The sequence below is a fragment of the Chaetodon auriga genome, chromosome 21 (genome assembly GCF_051107435.1).
Source record: "Chaetodon auriga isolate fChaAug3 chromosome 21, fChaAug3.hap1, whole genome shotgun sequence".
Taxonomy (NCBI): domain Eukaryota; kingdom Metazoa; phylum Chordata; class Actinopteri; order Chaetodontiformes; family Chaetodontidae; genus Chaetodon; species Chaetodon auriga.
In genome coordinates this window covers 20,752,129-20,767,848 of record NC_135094.1, presented here as the reverse complement: position 1 = coordinate 20,767,848, position 15,720 = coordinate 20,752,129, and the positions used below count along the sequence as shown (strand labels likewise).

At 39.1% G+C, this 15,720-nt stretch overlaps 1 protein-coding gene across 7 annotated transcripts in view; it reads left to right on the top strand.

Moving 5' to 3' along the window:
* The window catches only part of plppr5b (phospholipid phosphatase related 5b), a 139,934-nt gene that overhangs the window by 63,734 nt on the left and 60,480 nt on the right, over positions 1–15,720 (top strand). For all 7 annotated transcript variants that reach the window (XM_076761181.1, XM_076761179.1, XM_076761180.1 and 4 more), the window contains one exon: positions 4,581–4,713. In XM_076761181.1, coding sequence (XP_076617296.1) covers positions 4,581–4,713 — 133 coding nt within the window. The remainder of the gene's footprint in view (positions 1–4,580; positions 4,714–15,720) is intronic.

The following is a 15,720-nucleotide window of genomic DNA, read 5'->3' as shown; positions in this document are numbered from 1 at the left end:
AACCACCTCCAAACACAGTGAACTGCTTACAGTTGGCAGCCTCTCTGCTTTTGAATTTGGACTTAAGGACCCATTTTTTAGACCAAACAGGGCTCTGACTGTCACAGCAAATGTTGAGTTTATTTTTTATGTTAATTGTCGTTGATAACAAATAACATGTTTAGCCATAACATTTACCATAACACGTTACCACGTTTTCCCTCCACACCCCGACAGTCCCACCCTTTATTCCCTTTTCCTTCTACCACCCCATGGACTCTATAGCTCTCAGCTACACCCAGCACCCATGCTCAGTGTATCTAACTGTTACCACTAGGACAGACCCAGTCTGTTGATTTTGTTTGACTAATAATGTTTACATTTAGATTTTATAGTTAAATGCTGAGCACCTTTTTTTGTTTTGTGTTCTTAAAAAAAAAAATCGTATAGCATTATCTATGGTAACTTCTGGTTCACATTTCTTCACTCCTGACTGAAAATGTTATACATCGACATTAAAATCTGACCGTCAATTGAAAGGACAAGCAAATCATACAATACAGATAAAACATGAAGCATGAATGCTCAGCTCTTTTGCCAAGGGATGTAAGTCTAGTTTAAGCAGAAGGCAAAACTACTCCCACACGTTTCTCTCTTCTGACCTTTGTCTGGACATTGTCATGAAATGTCCAGCACCAGAGTTCTTTGATAGAAGACTAATTTAAACACAGAAGAATGTTCACACATCCAAACAAACCAGTGGGTCAGTTGCTGGATAAGAGGACTCCAAGTGAAGAACAAAGAATTATCTGAACACTGAATAGTTTTGAAGCGCCCTAGGAGGCATCATTTAGGTGTGATGATGCAAACTCTGAGAAGGTCTTCCTTCCAAGCACAGGAACTATGAGACTTTTATTGTGAGGCAAAAAGAAACAATCATCTGATCGATAATGATCTCTATCACTTTTTTTTTTGTTACAACACTGGCGGAGGTGACTTTGTTGCATTTGTAAGAAAACGACATGCCAAATTTTGATAAACAATCACTAATAGGGGCTTGGTTGAATACTTGTACTGGAAATATGATCCTTGCTGAACCTACCCCACAAAACCTCATGTTTGACTCTGAAGCATGACCGTATCGTATTTTACAACCATTACAGGTGGCTTAAAGTGCACATAGATAATGTTGATGACAAAAATGCTGTGGGACTCTCTGCCATACTTGAGGCTTTTGATCTGATTCAACATGTGACAGTCGACCCATAATAGCTGACACTCTCTAGATCAAGTTGTTACTGAGAGTGCTAACATTGCAAATGTCAGTGTTTGATGTCGCTCTATTAGATCATTTCTGTGTATTCTTTGATCTATTGCACCGAACATCGACATTAGTCTGAAACTGCACCAACAAAAACTACATTAATGAGAATACCAGGACACTTTTTATGGAAGTCATCAAAACTGAAACTTTCCTATCTAATCATGTTGATGATCTACTGAATACCCTCAGCTCTGCAATTTCAAATGTAATTTATACCATTGCTTCTGCAAAGGTTATACAGATCACCAGTAAGCAAAAAATGCATTCTGGAAGGATCCAGAAAAGGGCATGCCAGAAAGATGAGCACAAAAGGCACAAATCAAATCTGCAGATTAGGGGTGGCCAAAATGACTTCAATTGTATATAACAGGATTTTTTAAATGTATTTTTTTTTTTATATATATATATATATATCACAGTATTTCAAAAAAAAAAAAAAAGGATACTCCACTCAAAACATGATTCCACCTCTGGTCATTCTATTAATGTGTAGTGCATATATTATATTAATGAAATGGAACTTACTGTAAGAGAGAAAAAGTGAATGAAAAAGCTGATGTATTTCATGGCTCCAAATAGGAATGACAATGAGGTATAGACCAACATGAGTAACCTGCTCCATAATGTATGTTAATTAGTCAATGTAGTGTCATTCATTCTTAGTTAGACAAGGGTAGGATTAGACATCTCATCAGTATGTATTTGGCAGAAGACCCAGTGTGTGTTATATAACAGTCAGCATTCCGCAGGGCATGTCTATCAAGTACATTTACATATGGCACACATAAAGACGCAGCACACAGCAGAGGGGGCTTTCCTGTAAACACAAAGCCAGCTGAGCTTGCCTTGTTGTATGGAGTGTGGAGATGGCATTAACATTACATTGCCCACATGGAAAGTGTAATGTTAACATTGCATAACTTTAGCAGTGATGTGTGAACCTTACTACCAGTACAATTGTCATGAGTTAGAATTAGCTATAGAGACCCAAAATGTTTTTCTCACCAAGCTGTTAACATGATTATTTCTGCTGTAAAGTTTAGCATTTTAATATGGGGCCTTATGGGGATTGACTCACTTTTGGAACTAGATTGATGAAATAAATGTTTAAATAATAATAAAATAATAAAATAATTGTAACTAAATAAACGTAGCTGCAATCAGTAATCAGCATTGGTAGTTATTTTGCTGAATCAGTGCTTAGTTTGACAAGACAGGTACCCCTGCAAGATATGAGCTATACTGTACACATCCAAAAGGCCACGGGAATGAATCAATTGTATATAGACTGCAACACAATTATTGCACACTCCCTCTGACTGCGTTAAATGTCATTGACAACCTATCCTCCATTGATGTAATGATAGAAAATATATATAGATTAATTAAGAGTGATATTTTTCTATTGGTGCAAATTATCACCTAACACAAGACAATGTGACTTTATGTGTGTGCCACCTAAAGGTGTTCAGTGGTCCCACCTGGCTACCCCTATGAAAAGTTTCCAGCATCACTGGTTGGTACACCGCAGGAAATCAGTATTGAACAGGCGAACTGACATTTTCCTGGGGTGCACTGATTTCCTCAACTGTACTGATTTGGTATCTTGGTGATTTGCCACGTGCCACAGTGGGAGGAGAGGTGCAGTAGAGGGGGTGTGGTGAAGCCAAAATGTTGGCGCAATCTTTGTCGACTGTTGTTGACACTTGTTCCAGAATATTTTGCCCACTTTATTTGATTAAGGCACATTCATATAAACCTTTCTGATTTCACACAAACCCCTTTATTCACATTCACTTCATCTTTCTACTTTTACTCTGCACTTTGGCATGAAGTGATCATGCCAGCAAGACAGAATAAAATGTATTTCATCTAACACAGTTGGTAGACTATATTGAGGGTCTTCCTTCCCAGTTAGTTCACTGAAGGAGCTGCTCAATTGCAGAACTGGTAATCTGTTTTCAGCAAACTGCACAGATCGGTTTAGAAGGCTGAAAGAGAACATTTGTAATTTCCACACATATATTTTTACTTCTCATGTATTATGTATGTATGACCCACTTGTGATTCATTAAACATGAAGATGTGATTGGGGGTTCCTGGGGCTGTTAGATCACAGGTAGTTACTCTGATGAGGTGAGGATATGTGAGGGTTGGTGGCACTTGAGCTCTCTGGGCTAACAACTGCTACAGGGAGTCACCAGCAGCGGTTTTTAGCCCAGAGAGCTTTGGACTTTGGCTCTGGTAATACCCAGCAATTTTGATCTTGAAGCTGTTGGTGTTGCAGTAAATGTTGTACGGGTGGTTGTCATTATGTCTTAGGTAACTGGTGGCTGCAGTATGATGGAGAACAGTAGCTGGTGTAATGTGACGGGCAAGCTGTGGAGCTGTTGGCAGCAAAGTGCAGCAGCTGTCACTATTGACACTGCACTGATTTTGGCAACACAAATGCATACAAATACATACCAGATGAAGGTTTAAAAGCTCGTATGGATACTAATCCTTCAGGACTGAAGTGTCCAATTGCTGATGTTTGTTTTGTACAGTATTAAAGATTTTTGTGATAAAAAAATCAAAAAATGTTGATAATTATTGTGTATATGCGGGGGGCTGTGGCTTCAGAGGTGGAGCTGGTCACTCATCAATCAGAAGATCAGTGATTTAATCCCCAGCTCCTCCAGTCTGCATCTCAAAGTGTCCTTGGGCAAGATACTGACTCTGTGTTGTCAGTGTGTGTATGTATGTGTGTGTGTGTATAAATGGGTGAATGTGGCACATGTTGTAAAGTGCTTTGAGTGTTCAAAGTAGACTAGAAAAGTATTACATAAATGCAGTTCATTTACCATTTACTAGGATAATGCCAAATAATAAATATCATTGTACAATGTAAATAAAATGCACCACTTGCTGCAAGAGAAGAGTTAATCTGCTCTTAATTAGTCTACATCAATAAATCAAAGATGGATCGAGTTGTGGACCAGATCCTATTTTTTATAAAAAACAATGTCACCCTGCTCACATGCACACCTGTGCTCTTTCTCTCATAGTATTGTGAGCTGACGTCCTCTCTCCCATATGTTCCTGTGTATTCCACAGCTGTGTCTGTGTAGATGGAGCCCACTGAGTAAGTAGTCACACAAGCTCTGGGCTGTGTGACAGAGTGTGAGAAAATGGTGCTGCCAACGACGGCAACTCCGACTCACAAATAAACGGTTACTCAGTTCATCTGAATTTTCTTTCCTTTCCTTCTGTGTCTGTGGCCTCTGTTTCTGTTCAGATCACAATAACAGAGACTGTGCTGTTCCTGGTCCAGTACACGTCCAAAGAGTTCGATCGGTCAGAGAAGACAGTGGCCACAGGGGATTGCTGTTACCTCAACCCACTGGTGCGCAGGACCTTCCGCTTCCTTGGTAAGTCTCAAGCTTCTGTTTAGCTTGTGATCACTGCAAACACATACAACATTTTTGCTACTCTGCGTTTTCAGATGCACAGTTGAGTTTCACTGAAGCATTTTGGGAGAAAAGTGTGCTCTCTAAATTGTTGATTGGTGTGATGGGTTGTCTACTTGCATGTGTCATTGCTGTAATAGACTTGCAACAGTTCTGGGGTATTGACCTTATGCGCTTCAGCAACAAGGAGGTGCTCCATCTCCATTATTTTGTCTTTTTACATCTTACATCTGCTGCATGTGATGATGTTGCACCCACATTTTAGCAAATAAAGTTTTAGAATCTACCACACAGCATGTAGGACTTACAGAGCTGGAAGAAAGCTGCAGTCAGACAAACATCATCAATGGAATGATTTTTCTTTCATGTTGATCAATCAGATTACAGACAAGCAAAGCAAAAATCAGTGGTCGTTTGTGAAAAAAATGTGAATTACTCAATAACTTGAATAATCTTACTGATAAATTAAGAACTCTTTAAATTTTTAATCTGTGGAGAATGTGGTGTTGTCAGTTCACATGAACCCCTCGAACATGTGGACATTTGTTCCCAACTTCAGAGAGAAATTCAAAGAGCAACTTGTGGGTTGAATTTCTAACTAAATTTATACTTAACATTTCTTGGAAGTAATGATTTGAAAACTTGGGCACAAGGGGCACAAACATGTGAAAGTAGGTTGTGCTGAGTGGTTTTAATTGAGTCTGCCTTTTACATCATGGTAAATTATTGTAAACTCCAGCTCATCAGGATATAGAGTCCACAGTTTTCCTAACAGGAAGAGGACTGGCACTAGCATTTGTGTCTGTAAACATTCTGTGCAGGTGAAAAAATGGGACTTCTGTAACGGAACAGGTGGTCGCGTGTGCTGCTCAGTTTAGACCAAGGATTATGAGCCCAGCAATATGATTGAGTTCAGGATGGGATATTGACAGTAGTACCCCGTGAGAATGATGGCTGGTGCGGTTTCTGCAGCACACACAGCATAAGTCCAACTGTAAGCAGCAGCCTCTGGTACTGCTACTGGCAGAAGTAATGGTGACAGATCTGTCAGATATTCAGCTCAACGTAAAAAGAATCTGTACACCGTGGGTCTTTGTTGTTTTTTTGTTTTTTTTTTTTTAACATTTTCTAACTTTCAAATTAGTCAGCATAATGATTACAATAATGAAAAGCAATTAATGTTAAGTATTTATTGTTGTGAGGCAGCATGGATATCTTGTTAAACTGAGCAGCTAATAAGGCATAATGGCTAATGTTACCCACCATTAGACCTTTTGTAAAACCTACCATTTGATTTGACATTATATTCTTTGTAAAGGTGCATTTTATGGCGAGGCTGTTGGATTGAATTGGATTAGATTGTACAGGTGTACCCAATAAAGTGACCAGTGAGTGATGTTGCACAATTATATAAGATAGACCTCTTTTATCTCAGCTCTATAGTTACAACCCAAAATGGTCAGTGTGAGGGAAAACGAACGTTAACCCCACTGCTCAGCCTTGTACACAGTGATGTGTTTTCAAGCGCCAACCTGGTGTTCTTTGGTGAACCATCACAAGAGCTACTGCAGGATCTCACCCCGACCTTAAGTAAGACTTTGTTTAATTTTAGATTATATGTAACGGCATTGTGTCATAGTCAGAACTAATTAGTGTTTCTCTCTTTTTTTTTTTTTTTAGTGTTGCTGACAAGTTCATTATGTGCCAAAGCTGGCTGATGTCGTTGTTTACCATTTACCCTGCCTGTTGTTGGGCGATGCAGGGTAACATGGAGCAGCAGGGGGGAACTTGTATAGACATAAAGCTAAAGGATATGTGTGAATTCTACTGATAGAAGAACGGAGGTGTATCATAACTTGTACGTATATTTTTTTTATTAATTCACTGTGCGTATACTTTATTCTTTTTATGAATAAAGTGGCTGTGTTGTGTTCCAGCTGCGACGCATTTTTTTCCATCCTCTGCCCACCAGGAGCATTTCAGAAGTGGAGCATTTTGTTGATTTGGTGATTTGGTTATTTAACCTTGATGTTTGCTCGTCTACCATTGGTAAGTAGCCTACACAATTAAATACTTTCAGTTTTGTCTGTTTTAATTCTTAGTAAATGTTTGGGAGTCTGCACAGGGTGTTCTATTTTATAAGTTGACTGGATTCTCTATGCCGCTTCTATGTCTGACTGCATACCCGACTTGATCTGCTCTGTGTAGCTTGACGTGGCTAAGCTGTGGAATCTTCCACCATCAATTCATGTACATAATCTCTATCATGGCGCACACCAGGCAAAATAAGCAGGCAGTGATCATCAGAGAACTGAGCTTGTACACTTGGGCCTGATCATTAAGATAGAGAACAGAGAACGTCTGACTTAAACTGACTTCTAAATTAAACTGGTGTAGACTAGTACAAACACATTAACTCATTACACCTGATAATAATTGCACAGTCATGACTTATCAGTATATGTAATGAATGCATACTGTATGTAGAGTGTTCTTGCAACATCAAAACTAAATATATGTTTATGTAGGATCAGCCGTAACAATTAAACTGGAGAGTGTTGCTACTAGAACAGCATAGGAGAAGGATGTCGGTGGCATTTCACAGGTATAGCACATAAGTAAAATGTGATAATGAAATAATGAGTGAGCTAAAACTAATGCTGTCTAACACCGCAGTCCAAATTTCATTGATATAAATGGGACAGAGAAAACATAAGCAGCATAAGCTCCATCCCTCTTGTATGACACAATAGAATTCAACATCACCACAAACTGCACAAACTAAAACTCTAAAACAGTTTGACCAAAACACAATGTAGCATGAGAGGTTATTGCAGTGTGGTTGTATTAGATTGCATTAATTTTAAACTTTAACTATTTATTGTATTTTAATATTCTGTCCTGTCAATGGCTAATGGCACTGAGAGGTTACTTGAACCAGTAAGGGGCAGGTATGTTTTGCAAAGTTCTGCAAAGGTGGCTGGGTAGTCTGACCTATCAAGGTGAAACCATCATACAGTTTCTGACATTTCAGTCAGTCCTGAAATATTATTTATTATGTGAGTCAATGCTTCAGCCAACTATAATGTCACTGAATGTAATTTAAACATTTTCTTTTTCCTCCAGAATATGCTTTGGCCCTCATGGATTCTCTGAGAGCGGGCTGCTTCAGGTCACCAAAGACTCTATGAATGAGAGAACAGTTTTGTCTTCCAGTGTGCCTGCCCCTAATTCTAGATTCTGCCTGGAGGTCTACAAGGATGAGGCAGTTAGCCTCTATCTTGGACGACATTAAATCCTTTTTACGTTGAGGTTGTTGAAATCAAAAGTTCAGTTCATATTAACCTAGGCCAAAGAGGTGACATATTTTGTCATGTTTTTTCATGAGATATCTCCAAAACCTGGTAAGAGATTTTGATGAAATTTTGCCATTGAAAACAAAGCCTGGTTTGAAAAAGGAAACATTGGCATTGAAATACTTGTATTGTGAAAAGTTGTAATGACACTGAAAAATAAAACACAGACACTTATTTTTTTTGTATTTTTGTGTTTTTTGTAATTGATGTTATACTGGTCTGGCAGAGGTCTGCTGGAACAAGCACTAACCTTAGCATCATTAGCTAATGTCAAAAAACATCTGACACATAGCTCATGTTTGTCTCTATGTATTTTGATGTAAGTTAAACAATTCCTATTAGTATAATAGCTAATTTCAGATTGAACAGCTTTAGATTGAAGTATGCATTGGTCAGTTGTTTTTAGTTAATAGTAGTTAATCGATTGTCTTCAGCTGCTGCTGCATGCAGGCCTTGCCATTAATACTGTTTTATGTATATGTTACCTGCATCAAATGGTATCATCAAAAAGTGTGAGATAGCTAGTGATGTAAAAATGGGCAACTTCTAATAGAGTTACAAAAAACTTCTCAAATTCTGATTTAATATTGTTTCCAATTTTCTTTTTTCCAAAATACATCTGCTCCTCCATCTGCTCACTGGCAGAGCAGATGGTTTCAGCTATGGTCTTCAGCACCTGGTCATGCCACTAACAATAGTGGCCATCTCCATCTCCTACAGAATTGCAGAGAATTGCATGCTGGCAGATCCAGGCTCTTTAACGGCTTCTCTGAGATAGATGGAATTGGAGTGTCTCCCAGGGAAAAGCAGAACTGGTCAGCAATCTTCCCTCTCCTCAGCACTAAGGATCTAGACTTTTCTGGCTTGAATGAAGAATGAGGTCTGTGATCTTCCTTGGGACATGGTGGTAACTGAGGGCAATGTTTGGCCCATCGCTCTTCTGATTGGGTTTGAAGCTTCGGGTGCACAGAGGCTCCGGGCACTGTGGGCCTAGGAGGTGTAATGCCTTTGGCAGCTTCTATAGGCAGGCACCATGTCCTCTACCCTTGTCTGCGGCACTCATCTATAAGGTTAGCATACCCCACATTCTTCCTCTCTGTGGCCTCCTCCATCTGATCCTCCCAGGGAACTGTGAACTCCAGCATTACCACTTTTCTTGTCCTGTTGTTTCTGACAAAAGAAGTATGTCTGGTCCCAGTATGGTCATTGTGATGGAGTCAGGAAACCAGAGCTGTTTCCCCAGGTCAACCAACAGCTACCAGTCCTTAGCCATTGCCAGGAGTCCTGATGGTGCCCTTTGGCATGCCTTAGGCTCCAGCCTTAACGAAAGGGATGAATCGCTGTGCTGGCCTCTGCTTTTTGGAATGGACAATGGCAGAGCAGATGGTCAATATTGCCTATAAAAATCAAGAACATGTATTAAAAGCAATGTCTTCTGCATATAGATACGTGCTTAACACTCACAATCGCGTAGTGTAATTCAATATTCCTTTATTAGTCCCGCAAGGGGAAATTCCAAATAGTCAACCCTGATAATGACCTACAGATAAATTTTGCATCTTTCCTAGATGAACAATTTTACAGCTTCACAGAAAACTGAGGAATTTCTGCTACACTGTAGCTCACCTGACCTCTGGATCATGAAATAGGTCCTACCTGAACAGCATTAATGGGAAGTTAAGTGTTAAGTGGAAAACTTTACAACAGTGGCGCCTGGCACTGGGCTCAGCTGACTCAAACTCAAATGTTCCAGGATGAGATCTGAAAAGTACTGAAGTTTCGTGTAAACGTTCTGATGCTGATTCAGGAACAATAGAACCTGATTTACAGGAACTGTCTCTGTGTATGAAGAATTGAAGTCTATATGGTGTCATTACAAAGCATGACTCACCATTTAACTATCGTTGACACAAGCTATTTGTCAGCAGCTTGGTAGGTAATTTGGGACACACAGAATCATTAGTGAAGACCCTTTCTTTCAAATGACATTATTCAAACAATATTTTAAACTAATTCCTGTTTTCTTAATGTTAAGTATGTAAAATCCAGCAACCTTAGAGATACAGTATATTAGGCTGTTTAGATGTGTTTGGTTAGCTTCAGACTGTCCTCACTGCACTTGACATAGCTTGTTACCATGTGTTTGGACACTTTGACTCGATTATGTGAAAATTGTAAACGTGTATGTATGCACTCATCCTCCTCCTTTCTCTCCTCTCAGTGGAGAAGACACATACCTCTGATGAAAGGACACTGAAATTTATGACCACTGATATGAATTCATTTTATTTCACTACTTAATTTGCTGTGCATATACAGTCTGTACACATATGCATCTGTACACGTGTTTTCGGAATCATAGTTTGTACATGATTTCCATTTATCATATTTAAACTTAAGTTAACACTGTTACTCACTTATTGCTATATTTTAGTGATAAAAAGAAATACCCGAGAGTGGTCCACACAAGAAATGGTGATGCTTCCCTTCCTGTCCTCCAAAGCAATCCCTTCCCTGTCAGTGGAACCGCCAAATGAAACAAATACTTTTTCCTGTGATATTGGGTTGATGCTGTGGAGTACTTCCAGGAGTTCCCCTCCATCAATATGATTATGATTGTTAATTACTTCAGATAATTTGTTTTAGCTTGCCATCCCTCTCACCTGCTGAATGGTGCCTTAAGCCTTATTTTACTGTTTAGTCTTAAAGATTTCATCCACTTGTACTTTTGTGTTTCCACTAGTTAATGCATCTGATTCAGATATCACACTCTATCTGATCTGTTGGTCCTCAATCACAAATTTGGTATATTGCTGCACTAGCAACTTAGGTCATTCAGCCATTGCCTTTATTTATATTTGCTGGTAGTTGCACATATTTGTTCACTTTTATGTTCAGCAGTTATTAGTGGTGTGTGTAGTTAGTAGTTATTATGCATGCAATTAGCAATGACGTTAATACTAAAGAACCTGGTTATATGAGTTGTGTGTATGGAATATTACAGTCACTGTACAAATATACAAATTATAGGAACACAGTGCACACTCAGATGATCACAGAGCTTGCCAAAGCGTGCACTACTGCATACAGCAAAACCATGTCCATCCTGGTGAAATTGCAATGCTTGAGTCAAATTGTTAAGAAGATTATGGCCTATGCCTTCTTCTTGACCTTGATGGAAAACGTCAAGAAGTCAAGGAATGATGTGAGGAAGAACCCACAACCATGGCGGTAAGAGAATCTGACCTCATTTATACAAGGCTACGTAATTACCCTATCTTTCCATGTGTCACATACATGTGGACAACCCAGTTAAAGATATTACTTCATTAGCTGCCAAGGTTGGAATTGAAATTCCTCTATGAAATGTCTGTGTCCGCACTGCATTATTATATACTAAGATGAACTGGTGACCCACGACCAGTTCATCCTAGTATAAAATAATGCATCTCTAGCCTTTCCTTCTTCATCGCCTTGGTTCCATGTTACTGGCTGTGTAGTTGCTGTGGCTGCTTTGAGATACAGTATTGGTGATTAAGTTTGCTGTCTTAGCATAGTGTAAATCTTCTCAAAGTAGTATTATTGTATGAAAATACTTTTTTGCAAGATAGGTATTACATGTTAGACCTACAAATCTAATGATGTATGTAACCAGGCTCAGCTTTACTCTACTCTGTATCTCTACTTCCATGAATCAATAACCACATGGACCAGTGCATCAGAGACTGTAACTTAGTTCACAGAAGGAATGTTAGGATCTGGACTATTTAATTTGTTAGTTCCTGTTTTATTTAGGTAGCCATCCCTCATGTGTCTAAGTGTACTTTACTTCCTGTATTTTTCCCACTCTTGTGATTGTCTGAATTAGTTCTCCTTCCCTGTCTATTTAAGTCAGCGTGTTCCTTTTGTCTTTGTGGCATCATCCCTTATGTGTGGCTTTCCTTGTTCAGGATTAATTCTAGTCTAGTCCCTGGTTTCCCTGTTTGTATTGCTTTGTTTTTGGATTTTGTACTTAGGGGATTTTGTTTGCCCTTATTTTTGTTTGATAAATCATTTGGACTGTTCCTCTCAGCTTGTTTTTAAAAGTCTGCATCATTGGGTTCACTCCGGCCATAAATCATAAAAAGGAATGAGTAATAAATATTAGGTTGCAACAGTAAAGAATATCCATAGACCAGCATTTTTTGTAACTGTTAATGTATTAATTGTTTGTATGAAAAGAAAACAAAATGAACATTTACAGCGGACATCTCAGGACAGAGCTGGCCTTCTTAAGTCTCTTCCTGTCAGTAGTCAAGATGCTCCCACCCATCAAGCTACTCCATAAAGGATGGCTGTTGCCACCACAGTCAACAAAAAAAGGTCCTTAGTCATGTCCCCTGAACTCCAAAAGACCTGACTCTCAGCAGATACAGTCTGCTCTGGCCTTTCCTACATAATGTATTTGCATTTTCAATCCAGTCCAGTTCACTGCTCAGGTGAACACCCAGGTACTTGTAGGATTCCTCCATCTCAATGTCCATTCTGTGTAAGCTACGGAAGCCCTGAAAGGCAAGGTGGAAAAAAAAAATAAAACGGGCAATGTTTAAGTTTATCTCGTACGTACGAGATAGTATCTCATACGTACGAGATACTGTCTCGTACGTACGAGATAACTCGCAATTATTATTTTTTTTCACCTTGCCTCTCAGGGCCACTGGCTCAGTTATTTTGGAGGAAAAAAAAAATCTGAAACGAGAGGTTTAACCTTCTCAGTTACTTTAACTACAAATATCTGCTGTAAACCACAATGGGACTGAGAGATTTCTCCATAAAACATTTATATCACATAATTTTATATAGAATTATGAATGAAAGCTCCATGTGACAACACGTAGCTGTTCCGCCACTGACAGTATGCCACGTCATCCAGACTGACCTGCCGTGAAAAAGTGAGCCGCAAGCGGCTCAAACATATTTGTAATCATTTTTATCAGGTGTTTGTCTTTTTCAATCGATGCTTTAAAGTAGTGGGCTAATGCACGTCATGTAGCCTACTGACTCTTGCGACAACAGATTTTAGATTCAGATCGTGGTCGATTTGTTTTTGTTTTTTTTGTTGTTGTTGTTTGTTTTTTTTACTATGGTAACTAAGTGGCGTGCTCTGATTGAGTGGAGATGCAATCTATATCTATCTTTCTATCTATCTATCTGAGAATGTCTTTTTATTTGCGTTATGTCGGTTTGTGTAATTTATGGTACCACTCAATAGGCTCTGTGCGCAAGCCTCATGACGTACTTCCGATTCCGCCTGAAATCGGCAAACCAGTTTCCGGTTTACTTCCCTCTCCAGTCAAAACAGCGCTAAAATAAATACAAGGAATGAAAAATGAATCAACATCCACGAAAGAAGACGAAGTATAATGTGAGAGGGACTTTTAAGTTCCAGAAGACGGTGAATGGCTCTAATGAGCACTGTTGTGTGCCACTTTGTGCCGGCTCAAGTCGCTATAACAGCGAGCTTAGCTTCCACTGCTTCCCGAAGGACACCGAACTTCGTGCACAGTGGCTGCAGAAAATATGCAGGACGGGATTTTCGGTAACTCAGCATACGAAGGTATGCAGCCAACATTTCGAAAATGCCCAAATTCGAAATACCCCCAAAGGTAGACGGGTTTTAGCAGCAAACGCAGTGCCAACACTGTTTGAATGGAACAGTTACACAGCAACCAAGACAAGAGCCGGTGTTTGGGATCGCCGCCCTTGACTGACATCAAGCCGAGAAACATCACCTGTGCCCTGATCTTTGTCTGACACTGAAATGGACATAAAGTCAACACAGTTAGCACAACAAGTAACAGTAAAGAACATACGAAGCAAACACAAAACTAAAAAATTAGCACGTTGCTAACGTCAGCTAGTCAGCTAACGTCACCAATAAATCACTTATCCTCGTACTGGTGAACGTGACTAGAGATGTAGAGATGAAACCCTTTTTCCCGTTTGCTCTTCGGAGCAGGGGAGTGGGCATCCACGATACGATGAACATCGTTGATAGATATCTTTGACAGATTTTGCAGGCATCTTGTAAAGTTCATTGTGATGACTAGCTGACGTTAGCAACGTATGTTCTTCTTCTGGAACTCAAAAGTCCCTCTCACATTATACTTCGTCTTCTTTCGTGGATGTTGATTCATTTTTCATTCCTTGTATTTATTTTAGCGCTGTTTTTACTGGAGAGGGAAGTAAACTGGAAACTGGTTTGCCGATTTCAGGCGGAATCGGAAGTATGTCACGAGGCTTGCGCACAGAGCCTATTGAGTGGTACCATAAATTACACAAACCGACATAATGCAAATAAAAAGACATTCTCAGATAGATAGATAGATAGATAGATAGATAGATAGATAGATATAGATTGCATCTCCTCTCAATCAGAGCACGCCACTTAGTTACCACAGTAAAAAAAACAAACAACAACAACAAAAAAAAACAAATCGACCACGATCTGAATCTAAAATCTGTTGTCGCAAGAGTCAGTAGGCTACATGACGTGCATTATCCCACTACTTTAAAGCATCGATTGAAAAAGACAAACACCTGATAAAAATAATTACAAATATGTTTGAGCCGCTTGCGGCTCACTTTTTCACGGCAGGTCAGTCTGGATGACGTGGCATACTGTCAGTGGCGGAACAGCTACGTGTTGTCACATGGAGCTTTCATTCATAATTCTATATAAAATTATGTGATATAAATGTTTTATGGAGAAATCTCTCAGTCCCATTGTGGTTTACAGCAGATATTTGTAGTTAAAGTAACTGAGAAGGTTAAACCTCTCGTTTCAGATTTTTTTTTTCCCTCCAAAATAACTGAGCCAGTGGCCCTGAGAGGCAAGGTGAAAAAAAAAAATAATTGCGAGTTATCTCGTACGTACGAGATAGTATCTCGTACGTACGAGATAGATAAACTTAAACATTGCCCGTTTTATTATTTTTTTTCCACCTTGCCTTTCAGGGCTTCTGTAGTAAGCTCCTGTGGAAGTTATATGTTCACATCCAGATTTATTTATTTATTACTTGGAGTTTGATTTTCACTTCCACATTTCTTTCTTCTATTTTCCCTTCAGTTCTCTTCAATGGACCGTCAAGTATCTTCAAATGCTTTCTAATATATTTATTTACCTTTTCTCACCTTATTTATTGTATTCTTCATTTATGACTTCATTGCAATCTGCAGTAGAATGGGCTCTATGCAAGAACCCCTCACACAAACACATTTTTGTGTTGTTAAGCCTCATGTGTGAGGGATTTGAGAGAACTTGTCACATTTATCAGTTTTGTGAGTTTGTGAATTTGTGACTTTGAGTTTGTGAGAGACTGAAGCAAAATGACTGTTGCATTCTCTTGACTGCCTGACATTTCAGCCATGGACTGTTTTGCTTTAACGAGATGCTTTTGTCATCTAACTACATGTCAGAATGTCTTTGTCATAGTTCATCTCTGTAATGTCACAGCGCTGACAGCTATAGTAATATTTTCACATTTTGCCAGGTCCCCTAATGTCACTACTGACACTGCTGTATGAGCAAACCTCATTGAAAAAACAAGAGATTTAAGATGACAACATGAAA